At 40.7% G+C, this 17507-nt stretch overlaps 1 protein-coding gene across 1 annotated transcript in view; it reads left to right on the top strand.

Moving 5' to 3' along the window:
* LOC119546440 (protein madd-4) overlaps positions 1–17507 on the top strand; it is a 62816-nt gene that overhangs the window by 32154 nt on the left and 13155 nt on the right. The window contains exons 8-16 of the mRNA XM_037852715.1: positions 1825–1954; positions 3882–3984; positions 4656–4751; positions 6993–7128; positions 7177–7241; positions 7314–7600; positions 11437–12605; positions 13265–13376; positions 16714–16843. Coding sequence (XP_037708643.1) covers positions 1825–1954; positions 3882–3984; positions 4656–4751; positions 6993–7128; positions 7177–7241; positions 7314–7600; positions 11437–12605; positions 13265–13376; positions 16714–16843 — 2228 coding nt within the window. The remainder of the gene's footprint in view (positions 1–1824; positions 1955–3881; positions 3985–4655; positions 4752–6992; positions 7129–7176; positions 7242–7313; positions 7601–11436; positions 12606–13264; positions 13377–16713; positions 16844–17507) is intronic.

Here is a 17507-nt window from a genome sequence, read left to right as displayed (position 1 = left end):
GTCTGTGGTTATCTTAACCTTTAGAATCATTTGAATTTAATTTCTCCTTTAAGAACAAATGGTAGGTATAGTAAAAAGTGATACAAGAATCTGAATTACCTTTCCATTTCTTTAGCTCTTACATCGAGATCTTGACGTTCATGCATAAAGATTTATAGGAAGGCCTAAATGGGATAGATTCGGGGGCTTAATCCGACCAAGACTGTTTAGGGTTTGAGATCTTTTTGTTAATATATTTCATACTTTTAAGTTAAAAGCTTAAAAAATTACATCATACAACTTAACTCTACGATAATCTCTAGATATCTATAGATATGAACTAATTTTTCCCTTAAACTCTTCTACTTTTACGGACGAAATTAAAGCAGTTGCCCGCTGGCCTGTCCCATTAAAAATTTCGGCTATTTATAATTTATTAACAAAAAATACAACCGAATCAGGAGTGAGGGTGGGTGATGAAAATTGGCAGGGGTTCGGCGTTTTCAGAAGCTCCAGACTGACAGATGCTGTGAGCCCTGAAAATCCACTGGGTCATGACCCGCTTTTCATAGAGTCCTATCCCCTCCCACAACCTTCCCTCACCATAATGCAGTCTCAAGCTGAAGATGACTTCTCTTTGGGCCACGACAATTGACGTAAATGCCATGAGAGGATATTACCAATTGCCTTAAGCCAATTGTGTCATGAATACGCAGTCAGCGGGAGGCGAATCTGATGAGGATGAAAAGGAGAAACCCGATGACGATGACGGTGGCTCACACACACACTTGGCAGTGAAGCTTATAAGCGAAATTCAATTGCTGCAAAATCAGCGTCACAGCTGCTCAGGGAGGTTGTATTTATCCCGAGATCGGGGTATCTCGGGGGCAGGGACTCCACCGTTCTGGTATCCAAGGGTTAGAAACTTGCAACGATTTTTCAAACTGACAGATCGTTATGACGTTGTGCATTGTGCGACTCCTTCGCTTCATTTCTCCCTGTAACCTCCACCCATTTCGGACCTCATCCTTCACTGACTGCATTTTGCCATCTGCCGATTTCCGGTTGTGCTTTTGGGGGCTTCTCCTTCCCTTTATGGTCCTTCATCTTGGCCTGATGGGCGTTATTCCCCAGCAAGAAGCTGACACTTAACCCATTAAATCTGAGAAATTGATTCGGCGTTTTTTTCTGGGATTTTATAGAGATCGCTTAACACATAAACTAGGGCTTAGTATATCAAATAGATTTTATAGGTTATTTTTTAACGTTAGTATTTTTGACATACTTATAATTTTAAAATAGCATTTAGAGACCTATGTAGCTCTTCTTAAAAAAGGTTTAAACGTAAGTAAATAAGAATATTTTTTAAAATCTTAAAATTTAAAGAACCCTTTTATGCGAGAAATCTGTATAGTATTGTTTAAATATAAGAAATAGGTAAACGAAAAATAAAACTTTATTTTTTTGTAAGATTATGTAAGATATTAGAAAGATATTAAAGATTATTTTAAAAATTTTTTTACTTATGTATTTTACTCGACCCTTGAGCAACTACTGTGTTAAGCAGAGGACACTGGCTGCTTCTGAGCTGCGACTGTCTTAAGTACCTTAAGTGACATTAAAGTTGCACAAGCAAAGTGCCCTTGCCACCACTTTCCCCCGCACAGTTTACCAAGTTTCTGACTTTTATTGATTTTAAAGTGCAGCTAAAGCGAAAAGAAAGAGACAATATTGAAGCAAAAACAAAGCACTCGAATGCAATTTCCAATTTATTCTTTACTAACATTCTTCTCCTCTGGTTCTTCTCTTCCATCTCTTTGAATTCCCCTCTGCTGCCTGCCTCAGGTTACAAAATGTCTCGTCCTATATGCAGGAATCGTCTAACTAACGCCGATGTCGATGATACGCTCTGCAGCCTTACTAATCGCCCGGAGGCGTCGGTGGAGCAGTGTAATACACACAGCTGTCCGCCGCGGTAAGTACTCGATCCTGGGGTGCCTGGCTGCCAGCCACCATCTACCATCCACCATCTACCATCCTCCATCTAAAACAGTGGCCCAAACTACCCAGCCCCACACCTCTGGCCCTCCAAACATTTCCCCAGGGCTCCTAAGCAACCGCAGCTATACTGAAAACAAATATACGTTCCTCAAGTTCAACTACATTCATAATTGGAATAGGAATAATATACCTCTTATAATTTTATTTTATGTTTTAAGTTAAAGCTTTTAACCCCTAAATAGTTCAAATAGATCTAAAGCTTGGAAGCTTTTATTTTTGAGGCTAACATTATTTATTTTTAATTTTTTTTATTTTTATTTTTAAAGACTCAGGGTAAAGCAAACCCAAGCCATCTCCACTTTTTACGAGCTGTAATATTACAACATTTTTTTTTCTTTGCTTGAACCTACATCCTACCTATAGAAATAATGAATAGTTTTAATTTGTTCATACCAATTATATTATTTCCAAAAAACTCCAAACTTGAGAAAAAGGTTATGATTTCTTAAATGAATGTATTTGTGTTTATTTGGCATTTATCACAAGATCAATTTATTAATTTAAGTGCTGTTCACAATCATTATTCACAATCATTAAAATATTTTACAATATTAGATATCTTTTTCCAAAGCTATTTGGATTTTTAAGTATTGGTCGACAGGCAAAATGTTTTATAACTAAAGCATGCACAATATATATATATTTCTTTTTTTGACACATTCCTATTTTCGTTAAAAAGGGTTCTAAAAACTTTCTCTCAGTGCAGTTTCGGGTGCCGTGTCTCACCTGGCCAGCTATCAATTTAAATGGCGTCGCTTATCGTGCGCACGTTTTGATTGCCATCCCAGGCACACTACATATAATCGCCGAGCAGTCGAACACGGATGTTGTCTCCAGTCGCTGGGGGCCAGTTCCATGTCCCTGTCCCTGTCTCGTCCGTCGTCCTTCTTCCTTTGACCACCCTCTCTTTTTTTCCAGTGCTGGCAACCTCACGCTTATTTATCGTTTGGTGACATTTTGCAAACCAAAACCAGAAACCAGGGCGAACCCAAACCGAGACCGAAGTAAGCCAAAAGTTTACGCCAATTTGGCGAATGTCTCCATGTCCTGGGTATCCTTAGAATTCTAATCTCCGCTGGTTGTGGAGTTTCCTTTTCCGGTGTTCCGTCTGCATGTTTATTGCTGTTCGCGGCTTTTCGCCTTTGCCTCAGGCATAGACATAAATTTTGTTTTTGATTTGGTTTGACTGGGAGTTGGTATTTCCCCGCACCAAGTTTCTCATTTGCTTTGTCCATTTTATGATTTTTCTTTGGACTAGACCAATGAAAACAGACAATAGAGGCTGCACTTCGATGATTAATGAGTTTCGGCTGGTCATGATTAAAAAACACCTTTGTCCCTAAAAATAACCAATGGTTATAAAGAGAACAAAATATATCCGGGTTTTTAAAGTCTTAAATTTTGAAAAGTATTTAAATTGAACCTATGGTTATGAACGTTAAAATATAAATCCAGTTTTTTTTCCTTCTGTTCTTTAACCGGGTATACCAACAAGTAGATTTAATGCTGCTCTAAATTCCGAGCAATTAATTTGCTGCGTTCCGGTTTATTCGCACTTTTAGCTGCACCATTCAGTTTCTCGAGTGATGCCAGCGATTTACCGCTGTTGAACTATTTAACAGCCAATAACAGAGGGATTCCATTGTACTTCAGCCCTTTTTCCCTGAAGCATTTCTCTTTTTCACACCCAACCACATGCACTTTAGGTTGAACATATTTCAGAGCGTGTGAAATTGTTTTCTTTCCATTGCTTTTGGAAACTATTCATTTACCTTTCGTACTGTGCTAATTCACGGAGAACGCCCACTGACCACTTGCATTTAACCTCTGTAAATTCGCAGCTGGATAACCGACGATTGGAGCACTTGCAGCCGACTTTGTGGGCATGGATACCGGGAGCGGATGGTTGTCTGTGCGGAAGAGTCGAACGCCATCAAAACGAGGGTGAGTGGTGCTAGTAAAGTGGCCTAAAGGATATCCGAAAAAAGGCCTGCACTCAGAAAAACAATCGTTCTAAAACCAATTCTTCGATCTCAAAAGTACGCCAAGATCGATTTAATCTCAAATCTTAAAATCAAGATGAAGAGTTCCTTGAAAACAGAATAAAGACTTCTTTTCACTCTGCTTTAATATTACGTCTTTTTTAGAAGCAAGCTCAAAATAAACTGAATCTATATTTCAATATCATTTCTTCTCGAATAAGTGAGAAGACACTTTCTTTACTTTCATCTCTATTTCAAGAAAGTTTATTCTCGAAAAAGTGAGAAGGTAATTTCTTAGTATTCATTTATATTTCAAGAACGTTTCTCTCGAATAATTCAGAAGACAAATTCTTTACTTTAATCTCTATTTCAAGAACGTTTCTTCTCAAATAAGCATTTCTTTACTTTCATCTCTATTTCAAGAACGTTTGTTCTCGAAAAAGTCAGGAGACAGTATCTCGAACTGACATTTGATCTTGGCTTATTTTCGGTATCACTTTTTTGGGTGTGGCTATTACGAGTACTTGTGGTGCCGCCTCCTTACAACGCTACTTAAATTTGCATACGGAAGCGGGGAGGAGTGCAACACATTATTGCCATGTTTTCTCACACCTACCCCTCACTCTCCAACAGGTTGCCGATATCATGTGCCGCACACCCAAGCCGCCAACCCAAGAGACCTGCATTATCGAGGAGTGTCCGCATTGGGAGGTCGAGGACTGGACCGGCGTAAGTACCTTAGCACCTCAGCAGCTCAGCGCATAGAACCCATCATCCCACTTCCCAACGAGTCGTGTAATAATCGTGCACTTTCTGTGCTGCAGCCAGAAAAAAGTGGAGGACCCAGACGTAGACGTTGCAAGTTGCACGTTGAGCGTTGCACGTTGACGAGGCCATGTCTGGGCCCTTTGTGTATACTTAGCTAAATGTCTGGGTTGCCGCTGCTCGCTGCTGTTTGTTTGCCCCAAACGCTGGCCAGGGGCATAGTCCCTACAGAATGCCTTTTGCTTTAAAAACTGAATAGCGCGGATTTGGCATTCAGACTTTTTTTTTTGTTCTGAACCTGAAGTACAATGTTGTTTAAATTTCTCATTTGATTTTCTAATACTTTCATTCTAATAAGATTTTTTTTTATTTTTTATAGACAAATATATTCGCATTCAGAGATTCTTTCAAAAATTCGATAGGGAGCTCTTTTGATTATTTTCTGATAGGTAGACAGCAGTGACTTAAAATTATTTCGCACATATTAATATCGAATCTTGCGAATTCATCCCCAACATTGAAGTAAGTTCCACAATTTACTTAATGTAATACAAATGTGATTAAGAGAGAAGCCTTTCAAAGGACATTTTATCCAAAATCTCTCTTATAAATATCTATGATTAAACGAAATAGTTTTTTGTGTTATTATTTCAAAAATAAATTCATGATGTTTCTTAAATTCTGCCAGAGCATTCTTAAGTCGAATAGGCGCCATTCTCTTCCTTCCTTGTTATTTTGTTCCGCATTTGTAGTTACTTTGCTTGGTGGCTCGTAATAAGCTGCTAGCCGCTAGACTGCGACTGAGACTCCGAATAAGACTGGGGCTGAGACAGACCCCTGCCTCTTGGCCATAGCCCTAGCCAACTAGTACAACTTAATCAACGTGGCTGCTCAAGTTTGTCTGGTCGCAAAGTCCCTTACTCCAAACTCGCCGCCCTCTTCCCCTCCGATTAAAGGAGCCCAACTCCCTCTGAATTTTCACTTTGGTTGCTGTTCATTTAAAGTGCAACTTTATTAATGTTTCCCCAGCCCATGGGCTCTACAAAGTACACTATGTATGTGCGGGGACTTAGGACGCCCGCCTGGGGGTGTCAAGTTTATGTGTTGCTTAATTGAATTGTCTCAAGTTTTTTCGTCTGCTTGTTACTTAACGTTTTGGGGTGGCTTAAAAGGTATTTTTTGCCGGCTTAGTGTAGGGTTTAAGATGGGAAAGAATATGAAAATAAGTTGGAGGAAGAAAGGGGTGATTATTTAATTAAATCTGGTAAATCGGCGTAATTTAATATAATAGAATATTTGATATCTTTGGCCTTGCACACTATGGAAACTTTATTAGTCTATTGATTGATTTCCTTTCTTGGGAGTCCTGCAATGCAATATAATTATATTCCATTACTTGTGCGAAAAAACTTTTTTAGTCAATTGACTGTCTTCCATTACAGGGCTAATGGAATTCGGGAAACATAATTAAAAAGTAGCTCTGAAGCCTTTTCACTTTTAACTTTTATGGGAAAAAAGGGGCAAAATATGAGTGGAAACTACTTAACGTCAGCCTATTAACAAACTTAATGAACTTCACAAATATAATAAAACTTCCTTGCCGTTTTTCCCTTTTTTTTTTGCTTGCCAACTCTTTTGTGTGAAAAGGTAACCGCAAAACCTTTCAGCAGGAACATCCACATCCAGGTTTTAAATGAATTCGCATAATGCTTATGAGATGAAATGAAATGAAAAATGGAAATGGAAAAAAAGCGAGAGCCAAGCGAGCCTATTAAAAAAAACAGGTTAACGTTTATGTCCATTAATAAAATATATGCCACAAAATTAAGCGTTATTAAAGCGGGGAATGAGAATGGTTATGGAAAGGGGTTTAAAACCATAAACAATGGAGATGAAGCTGTGAAGTTACACATACGCCTCGTGTTACGAGGAAAGAATATGTGAATTTCCATTTGTATGCGAGACAGCGATGGGGTTGAATGTCTGGGTGTGCGTATGGGGGTTTTGGGGGGTTAGAAAGTCCCTGTTGGATTTGCCATTTTGTTTTTCAACCGCATCACTTGAGCAAAAGAAGCGCACTTTGTCATGTTGCGGCTCATCCTTTGTGCTAACAAATGCCTTTTTATGAGGGCAGAAAGGGAGCTTATTGAAATAATTTATAATACCCACGGATTTTTCAACTTCCACTTCCTTTAACCCACACAGTGCTCGGTTTCCTGCGGACAGGGAATACAAATGCGGGGCGTTGAATGCAAATCGACGGACGGCAGCCTGAGTGCCAAATGTGATCCCCTTACAAAGCCTGGCAGCATGCAGCAGTGCTCCACTGGCATCCACTGCGGCGGCGGAGGAGGAGGAGGAGGAGGTGGAGGTGGTGGAGGAGGAGGAGGAGGCTCCTCCAACAAGGGCGGTGGTGGCACCATCATCGTGGGCAGCAGCCGTTCCCTAAACGAGGTGAGTCCGATTCTGGCCTGTCAATGATTTCAGCGTTTTCATCTTGAACGGAAATTCAAATGCCCATCGCAGCGATCTGAGCGGCAGATGGACAGTTCGGATGCGGATGACGACGACGATGATGAGGAGGCGGATGACGAGGCCGAGGACATCGATGACCTGGAATCGGGTCAGGACACGGATGATGGCGAGGGCTCGTCCTACTCCGACCAAACTCCGCGCTACTCCCATCGCACCCAGAGTCGTCTGCAGCAGGAAGCGCCCGATGAGCCGCGCACCATGCATCTGATGAGCGGAAATTCGAATAATAATTACCATCGGGGAGGCGGCAGGGCAGACGGACCCCCTCTAGATCCCACGTAAGTAGGACGAGATTCTGCAAAAGCTAAAATGCGATTTACTTTAACAGTAATATTGAGAGAATTTTCCCGTATCTTTGAGATATTTATCATAAAGAGATTTATTTATACTTTGTTTTACAAAAAGAGTAGCTGTGTTTACTGATGTCTACTTCCTAAAAATTTTGATGTATTCGATTTGACTTTGAATCCGTATTAATTACAACTTGGTCAATATTGTTATATCACCTTTTATTTTAAATAATTCTTTTCTCTAAGAAAAATACCTTCAAGTGGATTTAATATTACCAATTTGCAAATTGATTTCCACTAAAATATTCGAAAGTGAAAACTGGAAAAGTATAGACTTTTTCAAGCCCAATTGGCTTAAGTTTACTTAAACTTTAAGAAAATATTGTCAGTTAAAACTTACTAATCAAAGCCAAATTTATTAAAATAACACTATTAAAATGAGATACCATTTTTTTCTAATTATTGAAACTTGATTCCCCAAGATAATTTCATTAGCAGCACGTGTCACCAACCTGCTCTAACTTCAAAAAATAATACCTATAATAAAATTATAATGATATCTTATAAATAATAAACGAGCTCTCGCCATGAATGATTTTTCCATCAAAGACTGGCTTGAGAGAACATTCCTTTTGTACCCCTATCTCTTTGTCCTTTCCGCCCACAAAATTAAGTCGTGTATTGTGTAGCCTGTCGGACATTTCAATAACTATTGTCAGTGCTTAATTGATGTCACGCCTTGGTGTGGTGGGGACTTTCCCTGGGGACATGACACACTACGCCTTCCAGGGGCTTTTGACTCGATCTTGCTATCTTGATGGTGCTGGGGGGCCTCTGGCTACTCCAACCACTTCTCTAGATAAGGCCTCACAGCCACCTCTTGACATATTTCAACTTTAGTGCGTCGCTAGGCCCTCTTCCGCGTCCTTCCTCGCCATCTCAGCCCACTTAGCTGCCACTCGACTTGACTTGGCTGGAGCACTTGGCCAAAACACACTCTCCAGCAAATAAACCAGCCAAGCAACCCACATTGCCCCTCTCCGTGACTCATCATAATGTCCTTGAGCACTGTCGACACCTAAAATTAAGGCTATTAGACAAACTCACGAGCCACAGATCCTTAGATTGGAATGGGCAGAGTATCGACTTGGAATTGGAGTAGATTGTGAGTACGGTAAAGTGCGGCTAATGACAATTAAAGTGCCACTTTCTCAGTGCCCATTTCATTGTTATTGGAAAACGATAAAACACCGCCGATAAGTCAGGTCAAACATATCAAATTGGGCACTCACTTCAACGCGAAGGTACCTCTTAGGTGTATACACACTTTAATTAGCCTGCGAAACAAGCGAACAAATCTAAATGAAATCATTAGAATCGAGTGGCCAAAGCCAAGTGCTTTTATCGGATAATTGCCGCTCGGGGAATACTTAGGCGAAATAATAAATTACGGCTCTGATTGGAAATCCCTATCCAGTTGTGCCCTCTTCTCACTTATTTATGTGCCAGGAAATTGTTCTGGTCAACGCCAAAAATCCAAGGAAATCCAAAACATCTTATATTTAAAGATCTTTGACATTAGGTGGAATTACTATAAGTAATCCTAATTTATTACTTCTTTATTACTAAGTAGCCACCAACATTGTAGGGGGTTAGAGTGTTTTATAAGTCGAAAACGTTGGCTTTATTAAGGGAATTAATGTTTTGATATTCGGTAATACTAATTAACTGTATTCATAATGGTGCTGGAGTCTGTAGTTATTATTCTGTAATTATCAAATTATCGAACATTGACCCAAGTTTGAAATGCCTACCCAAAGAAAAGTAATATGGGGAAGTGAAAAAGCCATTTCTCTTGGACCTAATGGACCCCTGACCAAGAACAAACAGAATGCCGCTTTTTATTTTGCCAAGAAAGCATTCAACTTATCTTTTCCTTACATTTCCTCCGATGCCTTGTTGTTGCGATGATGCCCACTAAGCTAAAACTATTCGAGCCTGGCGCCGCCATAAAGTCGCGTCTTCTTGCCGCCACCAGAACCTTGGCCTCCGATTCTGATTCCGATGCCGATGCGGCAACAATAAAGGCTATGAGGAGATTGGCGATGGCAGCGCGCCAGCCAGACAAACAAAAAAAATGAGGAGAGATACAAGCAAACAGAGTTCTGAACACGCGCATGGCCTACGCGGCGCTGTGGTTATGAAACCAGAAGAATCACTGGAAAAAATAAAGAACATCGGATTTACCAAATGATATGTTATGTTAACTTCTGTCATTGAGTTAAATTTGCGTTCTACTTACAACCGATTTCTAATTGTCATTCGAACTTTCGTCATTAAATTGGTGATGCGGATAAAATGTACTTTCTCATATCAAATAAGGTTTTATCTAAAATTCCTGACAAAATTGTACTAAGTCGTCAGAAAAATAAATCCTTAAAGATTTGTCGTTCGTTAATTAACATCATATTGAGAAAACGAATTTTTCATTCCGAACAAGCCCAACCTAACACATGGTTACCCTTTAAGGCGTCAATATTCTTAAAATATTTTAGGGTAAGCATTTTAAGGTTTAACCTTTATATACATAAAGAATATATTTTCATAATGAATATATTCTCATAAAATAAAAAATTGGTATTATTTTCTCACAGTGCAGCCTGCCAGTTGACCTACTTAGAGAACCGTGCTAAGATGTTTGCGGCCATTTGGCGCCACTTTAATGCGACGTTGGCATCTACAATTTGACTACAAATCAATAAAGCGTAGAAAGGCTCCTGTCCAGCGGATTGGTCAGCCTCTGTGTCCTCTGACCCCCAGTCCATTTCTCTGGCCTGTCAACGTGGCCATAAAAACCACTTCGGGCCACAAAACAATACTAGCACTGCAGTACAGTGCCTGCCTCTAGTAAAGCGCCACTACAAACAACACATAGAGTAGGCCATGCGGGTGTTCACTCGATTTCCCCCAAACGATTCATTCGCGTAGCATACTTTTTGGGGTCGAGCACAGAGGGGTTCAATAAATATGTGTCCTGTGTCCTGTGCCCTGGCATCAAATGAAATGCAGTGTGTAGAACGTGGTGGGCTCCATTGTTGCATGGAATTTGCTTAGCTCTGGATGAAATGGACGGCAAACAGGAGGATGGTTTTAGCGTTGACACAAGTTTTATTTTTATTTGATTCGATTTGTGTGTGGCCGAGTGCAAACGTGCAAATGCAAAGGAATCGCCCATGGATCACAGCATGTGATGTGGTAGCTGACTTTTTGTGCACATGTGGTGGAATTGTGAGTGTTCTATCGGTGGGGCGAAAAATTTAATAAATTTTTTCATTGGCAAATGAAAAGAATCTAAAAAACATATTTCTTTGGAAATATTTCAATTAATCAATCGAGGTCCATACATCTATCGTTTATTTTCAACCTAAGGCTTAGTTTTTAATACAATTTTTTTCAATTATGTACAATATTGTAAATAAATATTATTTACCATGTATTGAATTATATGCCTTACCTTAAAATTTACGTTAATGACAAAGTGTTTTTTTATATTTAGAATACTTTAAATACTTTAACCTGTCTTTAAAAAAAGATGATTTTTATTTTACACGTTTTTTGAGAATATTATCTGAAAAAATCGTAGAATACTAGAAATATCTGCTTAGATAATTACCATGAATAATCCTTATAGATACCCGTTTTGTACAAAAATGTATTTTTTCGTATGCTCATCTGGGAAATCTCTTTTACAACAGTATTTAAATTCTAACTAATAAATAATTCCTTGGCTGATTTTAATGAAAATGTATCTTTAAAATCCACAGCTACATCAAGGACACAGAGTGGTCGGGATGTAGCGTTACGTGCGGCGAGGGAATCCGCCGGCGGTCCTACAACTGCAAGATATTCCTGGAATATTCCCGAACGGTGGCCACCGTGAATGACTCCCTGTGCGAGGGAAAGAAGCCCCATGACGAGGTGGAGAGATGTGCCGAGGAGCCGTGCATGTCGCCCGCGCATCATTTCGACGAGCAGTACCCCCGGGATGCGATTAAAGTGGGTGTTTCGGAGCCGGGAAAGACCTATGTGTGGCGGGAGCAGGGCTACACATCCTGCAGTGCCTCCTGCCTTGGGGGCGTCGAGGAGCTGATCATCAATTGCGTGCGCGAGGACAATGGCCGGGTGGTGTCCCCCTTCCTGTGCGCTCCCGAAACCAAGCCCGAGGCGAGGGTTCGCACCTGCAACGACCGCCCCTGCCCGCCCAGGTGGAACTACTCGGACTACACGCCCTGTTCCAAGAGCTGCGGCATTGGCATCAAGACCCGCGAGGTGCAGTGCATCCATGAGGTGACCCGCGGCGGCGACAACACCATGGTGGTCCCGAATAGCATGTGTCCCCAGCCACCGCCGGCGGATCGACAGTACTGCAACGTCCTCGATTGCCCCGTCCGCTGGGAGGTGGGTGAGTGGGCCAAGTGCTCCCACACCTGCGGCTATGGGTTCAAGGACCGCAAGGTGGAGTGCAAACAGATCATGGCCCAGGAGCACAAGATCGAGCGACCCGAATCGATGTGTCCGAGTGCCAAGCCGGCGGACAAGAAGCCCTGCAACGTGAAGCCCTGCCCGCCGGAGGATCCCAAGCCGGTCATTCAGATCAACAACTCCACGCACATCCAACACGATCCCAAGAAGACCAAGATCACTCTGAAGGTGGGCGGAGCCGGGGTGGTCTTCTTCGGCACCCAGGTGAAGATTAAGTGCCCTGTAAAGCGGTACAATCGCACCAAGATAAAGTGGAGCAAGGACCACAAGCCGCTGCAGCGTTCGCGGAAGTTCAAGGTGTCCAAGAAGGGTGCCCTGCGTATACTCGATATCACGTTCCGCGATGCCGGGGTCTACTCCTGCCACGCCGGACTGAGCTCCGCGGAAATCACCATCGAGGTGAAGGCCAAGCCGGGCCAACGTGCCGAGGACCTGGAGCGACAGGAGGCAGGTGGGTAATCAGCGCCGAGTGGTGCCGCCAAACAGTGATGGGAAAACACCCAAAGTAATATAGGAAAGTGCCCCTTTTGGGTAGTAACCCGTAACTCGAAATTTAGTCTTAGTAAGGTCCATTTTCTCGAGTGCCAGTTAAAACTTGTGGTTAAAGGTGCGGGTTAGAAAATTTCTCTGATTCAATATAAGAAAACCCACTTTTTATGATGTACAGCACATTTATGAGCGTGAGAAAAAATATAGACGTCCAGAAAACAGATTAATTATAAAAACAAGTTTATCTGGTAGTTAGGTTTAACGAACCAATAAAGGTGGGGGTTAGGAAATTTGACCGAGTCAATCTAAGAAACCCGACTTTTTAGGATGTACAGCAAATTTATGAGCGTAAGAAAAAATATAGACGTTTGGAAAATATATTTGTTGTAAAAACAAGTTTATCTGGTAGTTATGTTTAACGAACAGATATTAACTCTTACATAATTGGTACCCGAAAAAGTTTCCTTTAGTGTATTTTCAAAAGTAGGCACAACACCCAAATAACGGACATTGCTTATGCCTTGATACTTATTCAAGTAAACTATTTTGCTACCTAACTCATCACTGTCCCTAATGAGCTTGTTTATCTAAGTAACATTTTCTTTTTGACCTGATTTCCAGATCGCTTGGTGCGTGAGCGGAGCGGCACGGAGGCCCTAACCTCGGCGGATATGACGTCGGCGGGAGCGACAGGCACTTCCGCTGGAGTTGAAACTGATGGTCCCGCTAATGGGTAAGTAAGCATCCTGTCGTGTAACCTTCTGCGAAAAGTTTCCACGCTCAACTCCTTATTTCGGAGCAGTTGCAGATAGGGCAGGTTTCGTGCAAGACCTAGCCACTGACCCAGCCGGACTCATTTTTTTCAAACAATTCGAATCGTAACTAATAATTAGACTTGGGATAGGTTTAGTTAAGAAAGAAATTCCTTTGTAACGCAGAGTTAGTATCTATTCTTTAGTTAAAACGGCCTTAAATGACACCCAAAAATTAATAAAATGACTCCATACGACAGTCTTAAAATACAACAAAAGATAGTTTCATCGTCTATTATGCATTGAGACAAAAGCTGTTAAAAATATTGACTACTATGTATTAATGACAAAACTATAATTTTTTCTCTCTATGCAGTAGAGAAATTGGAAGGAGAAAAATATTTATTACTTAACCGTTTTGACAGAGCAAAATAGTTTATATTTGAGAATACAAATTAAACGCCCTCAAGACGGCATTTGGGTAAAAAAATATTTTTCTTTTTAGTTTTATAGATGCTGTTGATAACAAATTTAAGTATGTAAAGAGGTTTAACAAGTCTTAACCCAGGGAATGGGCCAGCACTTGTGAAAATAATTTTCCTATCTATCTTATTTGCAAATGGCGCTTCCGATTAAAAATTTACTTGAGAAGTCCATTTTCACATCTCTCATTTCCCGGGCATAAAGCAAATTGACAGTTTTCCTTGGGCACTTTGCATTTTCCCCTCCCCGACATTCCACCATTCCAGCAGCAATTTAACAACATCCTTGCACTAACCTAATCTCTGACTCGATTCCCCCCGGGACTTTCCCTTAAAGTGTCCATTATTACCGGCTTGTTCTTCCCTATATATATTCTTTCTTTTTCTGGAGGAGAAGAGCAAGTTCCGTTTGGAAACATAGCAGCAATATTCGCGCCTTTACTGCTGCGGCAAAGTGGTAACCGCTTAGTAGTGGTCAGTTATGCACTTTCTCCATCCTCCCTTCTTGACTTCATATAGATGGTCTTCCGTTTCGATCCATTGCAGTCCTTTGCCACCCACTACCCCTCCACTCCAATCCTTTGGCCCACGCTGCGTATGCGTGTTATCATCGCTGGTGGCTGTCTAAGTGTTACTTCCGACACACCTTTACCACTTGTGCCCACCTGCTTTGTTTGTATTTGCCTTTCCCTGGCATTAAAGTTTTATGCTCTTAAACAACAACAGAAAATAAGGAAAACAAAACAAACTCTAAGTAAATTTTATGGTTACTTAGCTGGCTCACCTCTGCTTATATCCGCCCCCTTTTTGGGGCGAAACCACTAACAAAAGTTGGCTATGACACTTTATGTTCTCGTGGCTTGAAATCCTTTTGTAAGTAAAGGATGTACCGGGATACACCCAAAAAAAATATCCCCATAAATGTACAGGTACTTTTTTTGTGGCTTAATAAATTTACTATATGAGAAAAAGTTTCCTAATATTAGATAAGTTTTTTAATTTAAGTAATATAGCGTCTCCAAATTTCAGTGGTTTTGTTTGTTTGTCTTTTTCTAATCCTAATAATATTATATTGTCTTTAAATCAGTTCACCTTGATATATTAGTTAGGAAGTGAGATATATCTTTAATCTTTTCAATCAAATTTAAGAGCGTTACAAAGTCGTTCAAAATCTTTTCGCAACTATATTTATTCAGAAGTTGAAAGGGCTTAAATGTTAAATTCTGAATGCAGCTTGAAACTTCAGATTCCTTCGCTTTCTCTGCCAAGCTCTTCAACGTTTAACTCTATTGAGTACCTGACTTGTTCCAGAGCAACCCCCCCAAAAAACCCCCAACCCAGTAAACCTTACCCAAAACTGCATTTCCACGCACACGTGTGCGCGGTTTATTTCGCAATTCGGGTTACGTGTTTTGGTTGGGTTAGAAGTTTAACATGCCAGAAATTACACAGTTACCTGCATACATAGATGTGCAATTTATATAGGGACAACAATTCCATATGTTCGCAATCGTGTTGTGGAGCCCTTTCCCCCTCTTAACGCAAATGGTTAAAAGCAAACGGCCAACAGGAAAATGCATTTTGGCAAAGCCGCAGGCTTTTCACCATTTCCCCAACCAGCAAACGGCAAGGTTTTCCGAATTTACGGCGGTACAACTGCGTTTTCCGCTTTTCAAATGCATCATCAACGTGAAAAGCGTGGCACAACTTTTGGCAGCGACTGTGTAGAAACAAAAAATATAAAATTGCAGCTCAGTGTAGTGGAAAGATGGGGGCCCATGTTTGATCGCATTTTAAATGTTTACAATACATATTTTATATCTTTGCGGTTGAGAGATGCTTTTTTGTTGGTGCAATGCTGCACACAGCCAGTCAACCCATTTTTGTCAATTTTCTGCAGCTTGGAAAATATGCAAATATTTGCAAAAAGGTCCGGAAGGGGCTTTACTTAGTGGGTTGGATTTTGGTCTTTTGACCGGCCATCGGGTGTGGGCACAAAATGCTTTTTTGATATATTGTTACGGTGTTTTACTTTTAAATTATTATTTATGTTGCCCGGTCCCCCAAAAGGGGAATTTCAACAAACAACTGGCAGTGAATTGCAACGCAAGTGTGTGCAAATATAAAGCAAATTTGTGAGTAAATAAATGCTGAGGCAAATATAAATTGAGTGATGAATTTCGTTAAAAGGAAAGCAAAGTAAATAAATTCTAATACTTGACCAAAGTAAACTTTAAATTTGTATGACGTTGTACTTCGAATATTGTGCATTTAAATGTTAAATACATCTGACAGGCTTTAAGGAAAGCATAATGTATCTTTATACTGTAATACGCTTATTTTAATAGTGTGCTTTCAATAAAGAAGTATCTTTATTGCTGCAATCACAATTTATATTTAATATAAGTGTAGGTGTATGGAATGGATTACCAAACCAAAAAGGCATTTGTATATTCATGAGTAATTTTTTAGAAAACTTTAGGATTTCAAAATTAAATTCTTTAGTATTTAAATTTTAAATACATTATTTGTTCTGCACTTTATTGACCAGTTCAAAGGCATCTCAAAAAAACAAGCTTTTATCGCCACCGATGACTCTTGAAAAATGCAACTTGTAACGCCTTTACAAAGCCCATTTTGTAGGGAATACAGAAGGTGGGGGTTTGGTCAAGAAGGGTCACCACGAAATGGCAAACGACAGGGCTTTGTGGTTGTGGGAACGAAAATCTGCATTTGACATCTAGCAGGTCTGAAAGGCTGGGATCCGAGAATCCTGGCCCAACGTTTGGCTTTAATATCCCATTTCCTTTTTCTCATTTTCCACATATTTTTACAGGTCGACGCAGCAGCAGGGAAATCGTCGCAGGCAGCAGCAATCGGAGCGTTTGCAGAATGGCAGGGAGCGGAATCGGAGGCCCAAGTCGGATGGGATTCAGCATGCGGATAGCAGCATTATGGAGGACGATGTGAGTAGTTCCCAGTTCCCAGTTCCCTTATTCCGATTCGGATTCGGATCCTTTATGATTGTCCCACTCGATCAACGTCATTGCCGGGGTTTACGTACGTTTTAAATATGTTCCGGAAACGTGCAAATGTCTTCGTAGTCCAACATAGTCCCTTTGGAGTTTACACAATTTCGTTGTGCATTGGATTTTGCGGTCCCATTCGCTCCTCCCTTTTTCTTTCTATGTCAACATCTACGTAATTTGATAGTTTTTCCACTTGGCTTTCCCCATTTCTTTTGGGTTGCCTCATATCAACAGAATAAATATCTGTGCCAACTGTTGGCAGTTTAGATTTGTATCTGCCTCTCTGTCTTTCTCTGTGTTTGTTTGGTCCTTGCTCTGTCTTTTTCGACTGGCCAAACATATAATGTCCTTTAGAATGAAATTACGTATACGTACAGTTGGCAGACGGAGGAAAGCACCAAAGTCGAGCTGAGTGGATTGGCGGTAAAGGTAGAAAGGTAAACGAAGAATCCTGGAAAACAACAAAAGATGAGGCATAGATTTTTGTCCTTCTTTTAAGGAGGGGAAGGTATAGGGATTGGAATCTATTTCCGGTCACCTGGGCCAACGGCAATACCTGCCCAAAATTGATGTTTGTCTGGCGAATGATTCTGGGTGCTGG

Source organism: Drosophila subpulchrella, chromosome 2L, assembly GCF_014743375.2.
Source record: "Drosophila subpulchrella strain 33 F10 #4 breed RU33 chromosome 2L, RU_Dsub_v1.1 Primary Assembly, whole genome shotgun sequence".
NCBI classification, from domain to species: Eukaryota; Metazoa; Arthropoda; class Insecta; order Diptera; family Drosophilidae; genus Drosophila; species Drosophila subpulchrella.
Note: the sequence above shows the minus strand (reverse complement) of the source record. Positions and strands in the feature narration are given on the sequence as shown.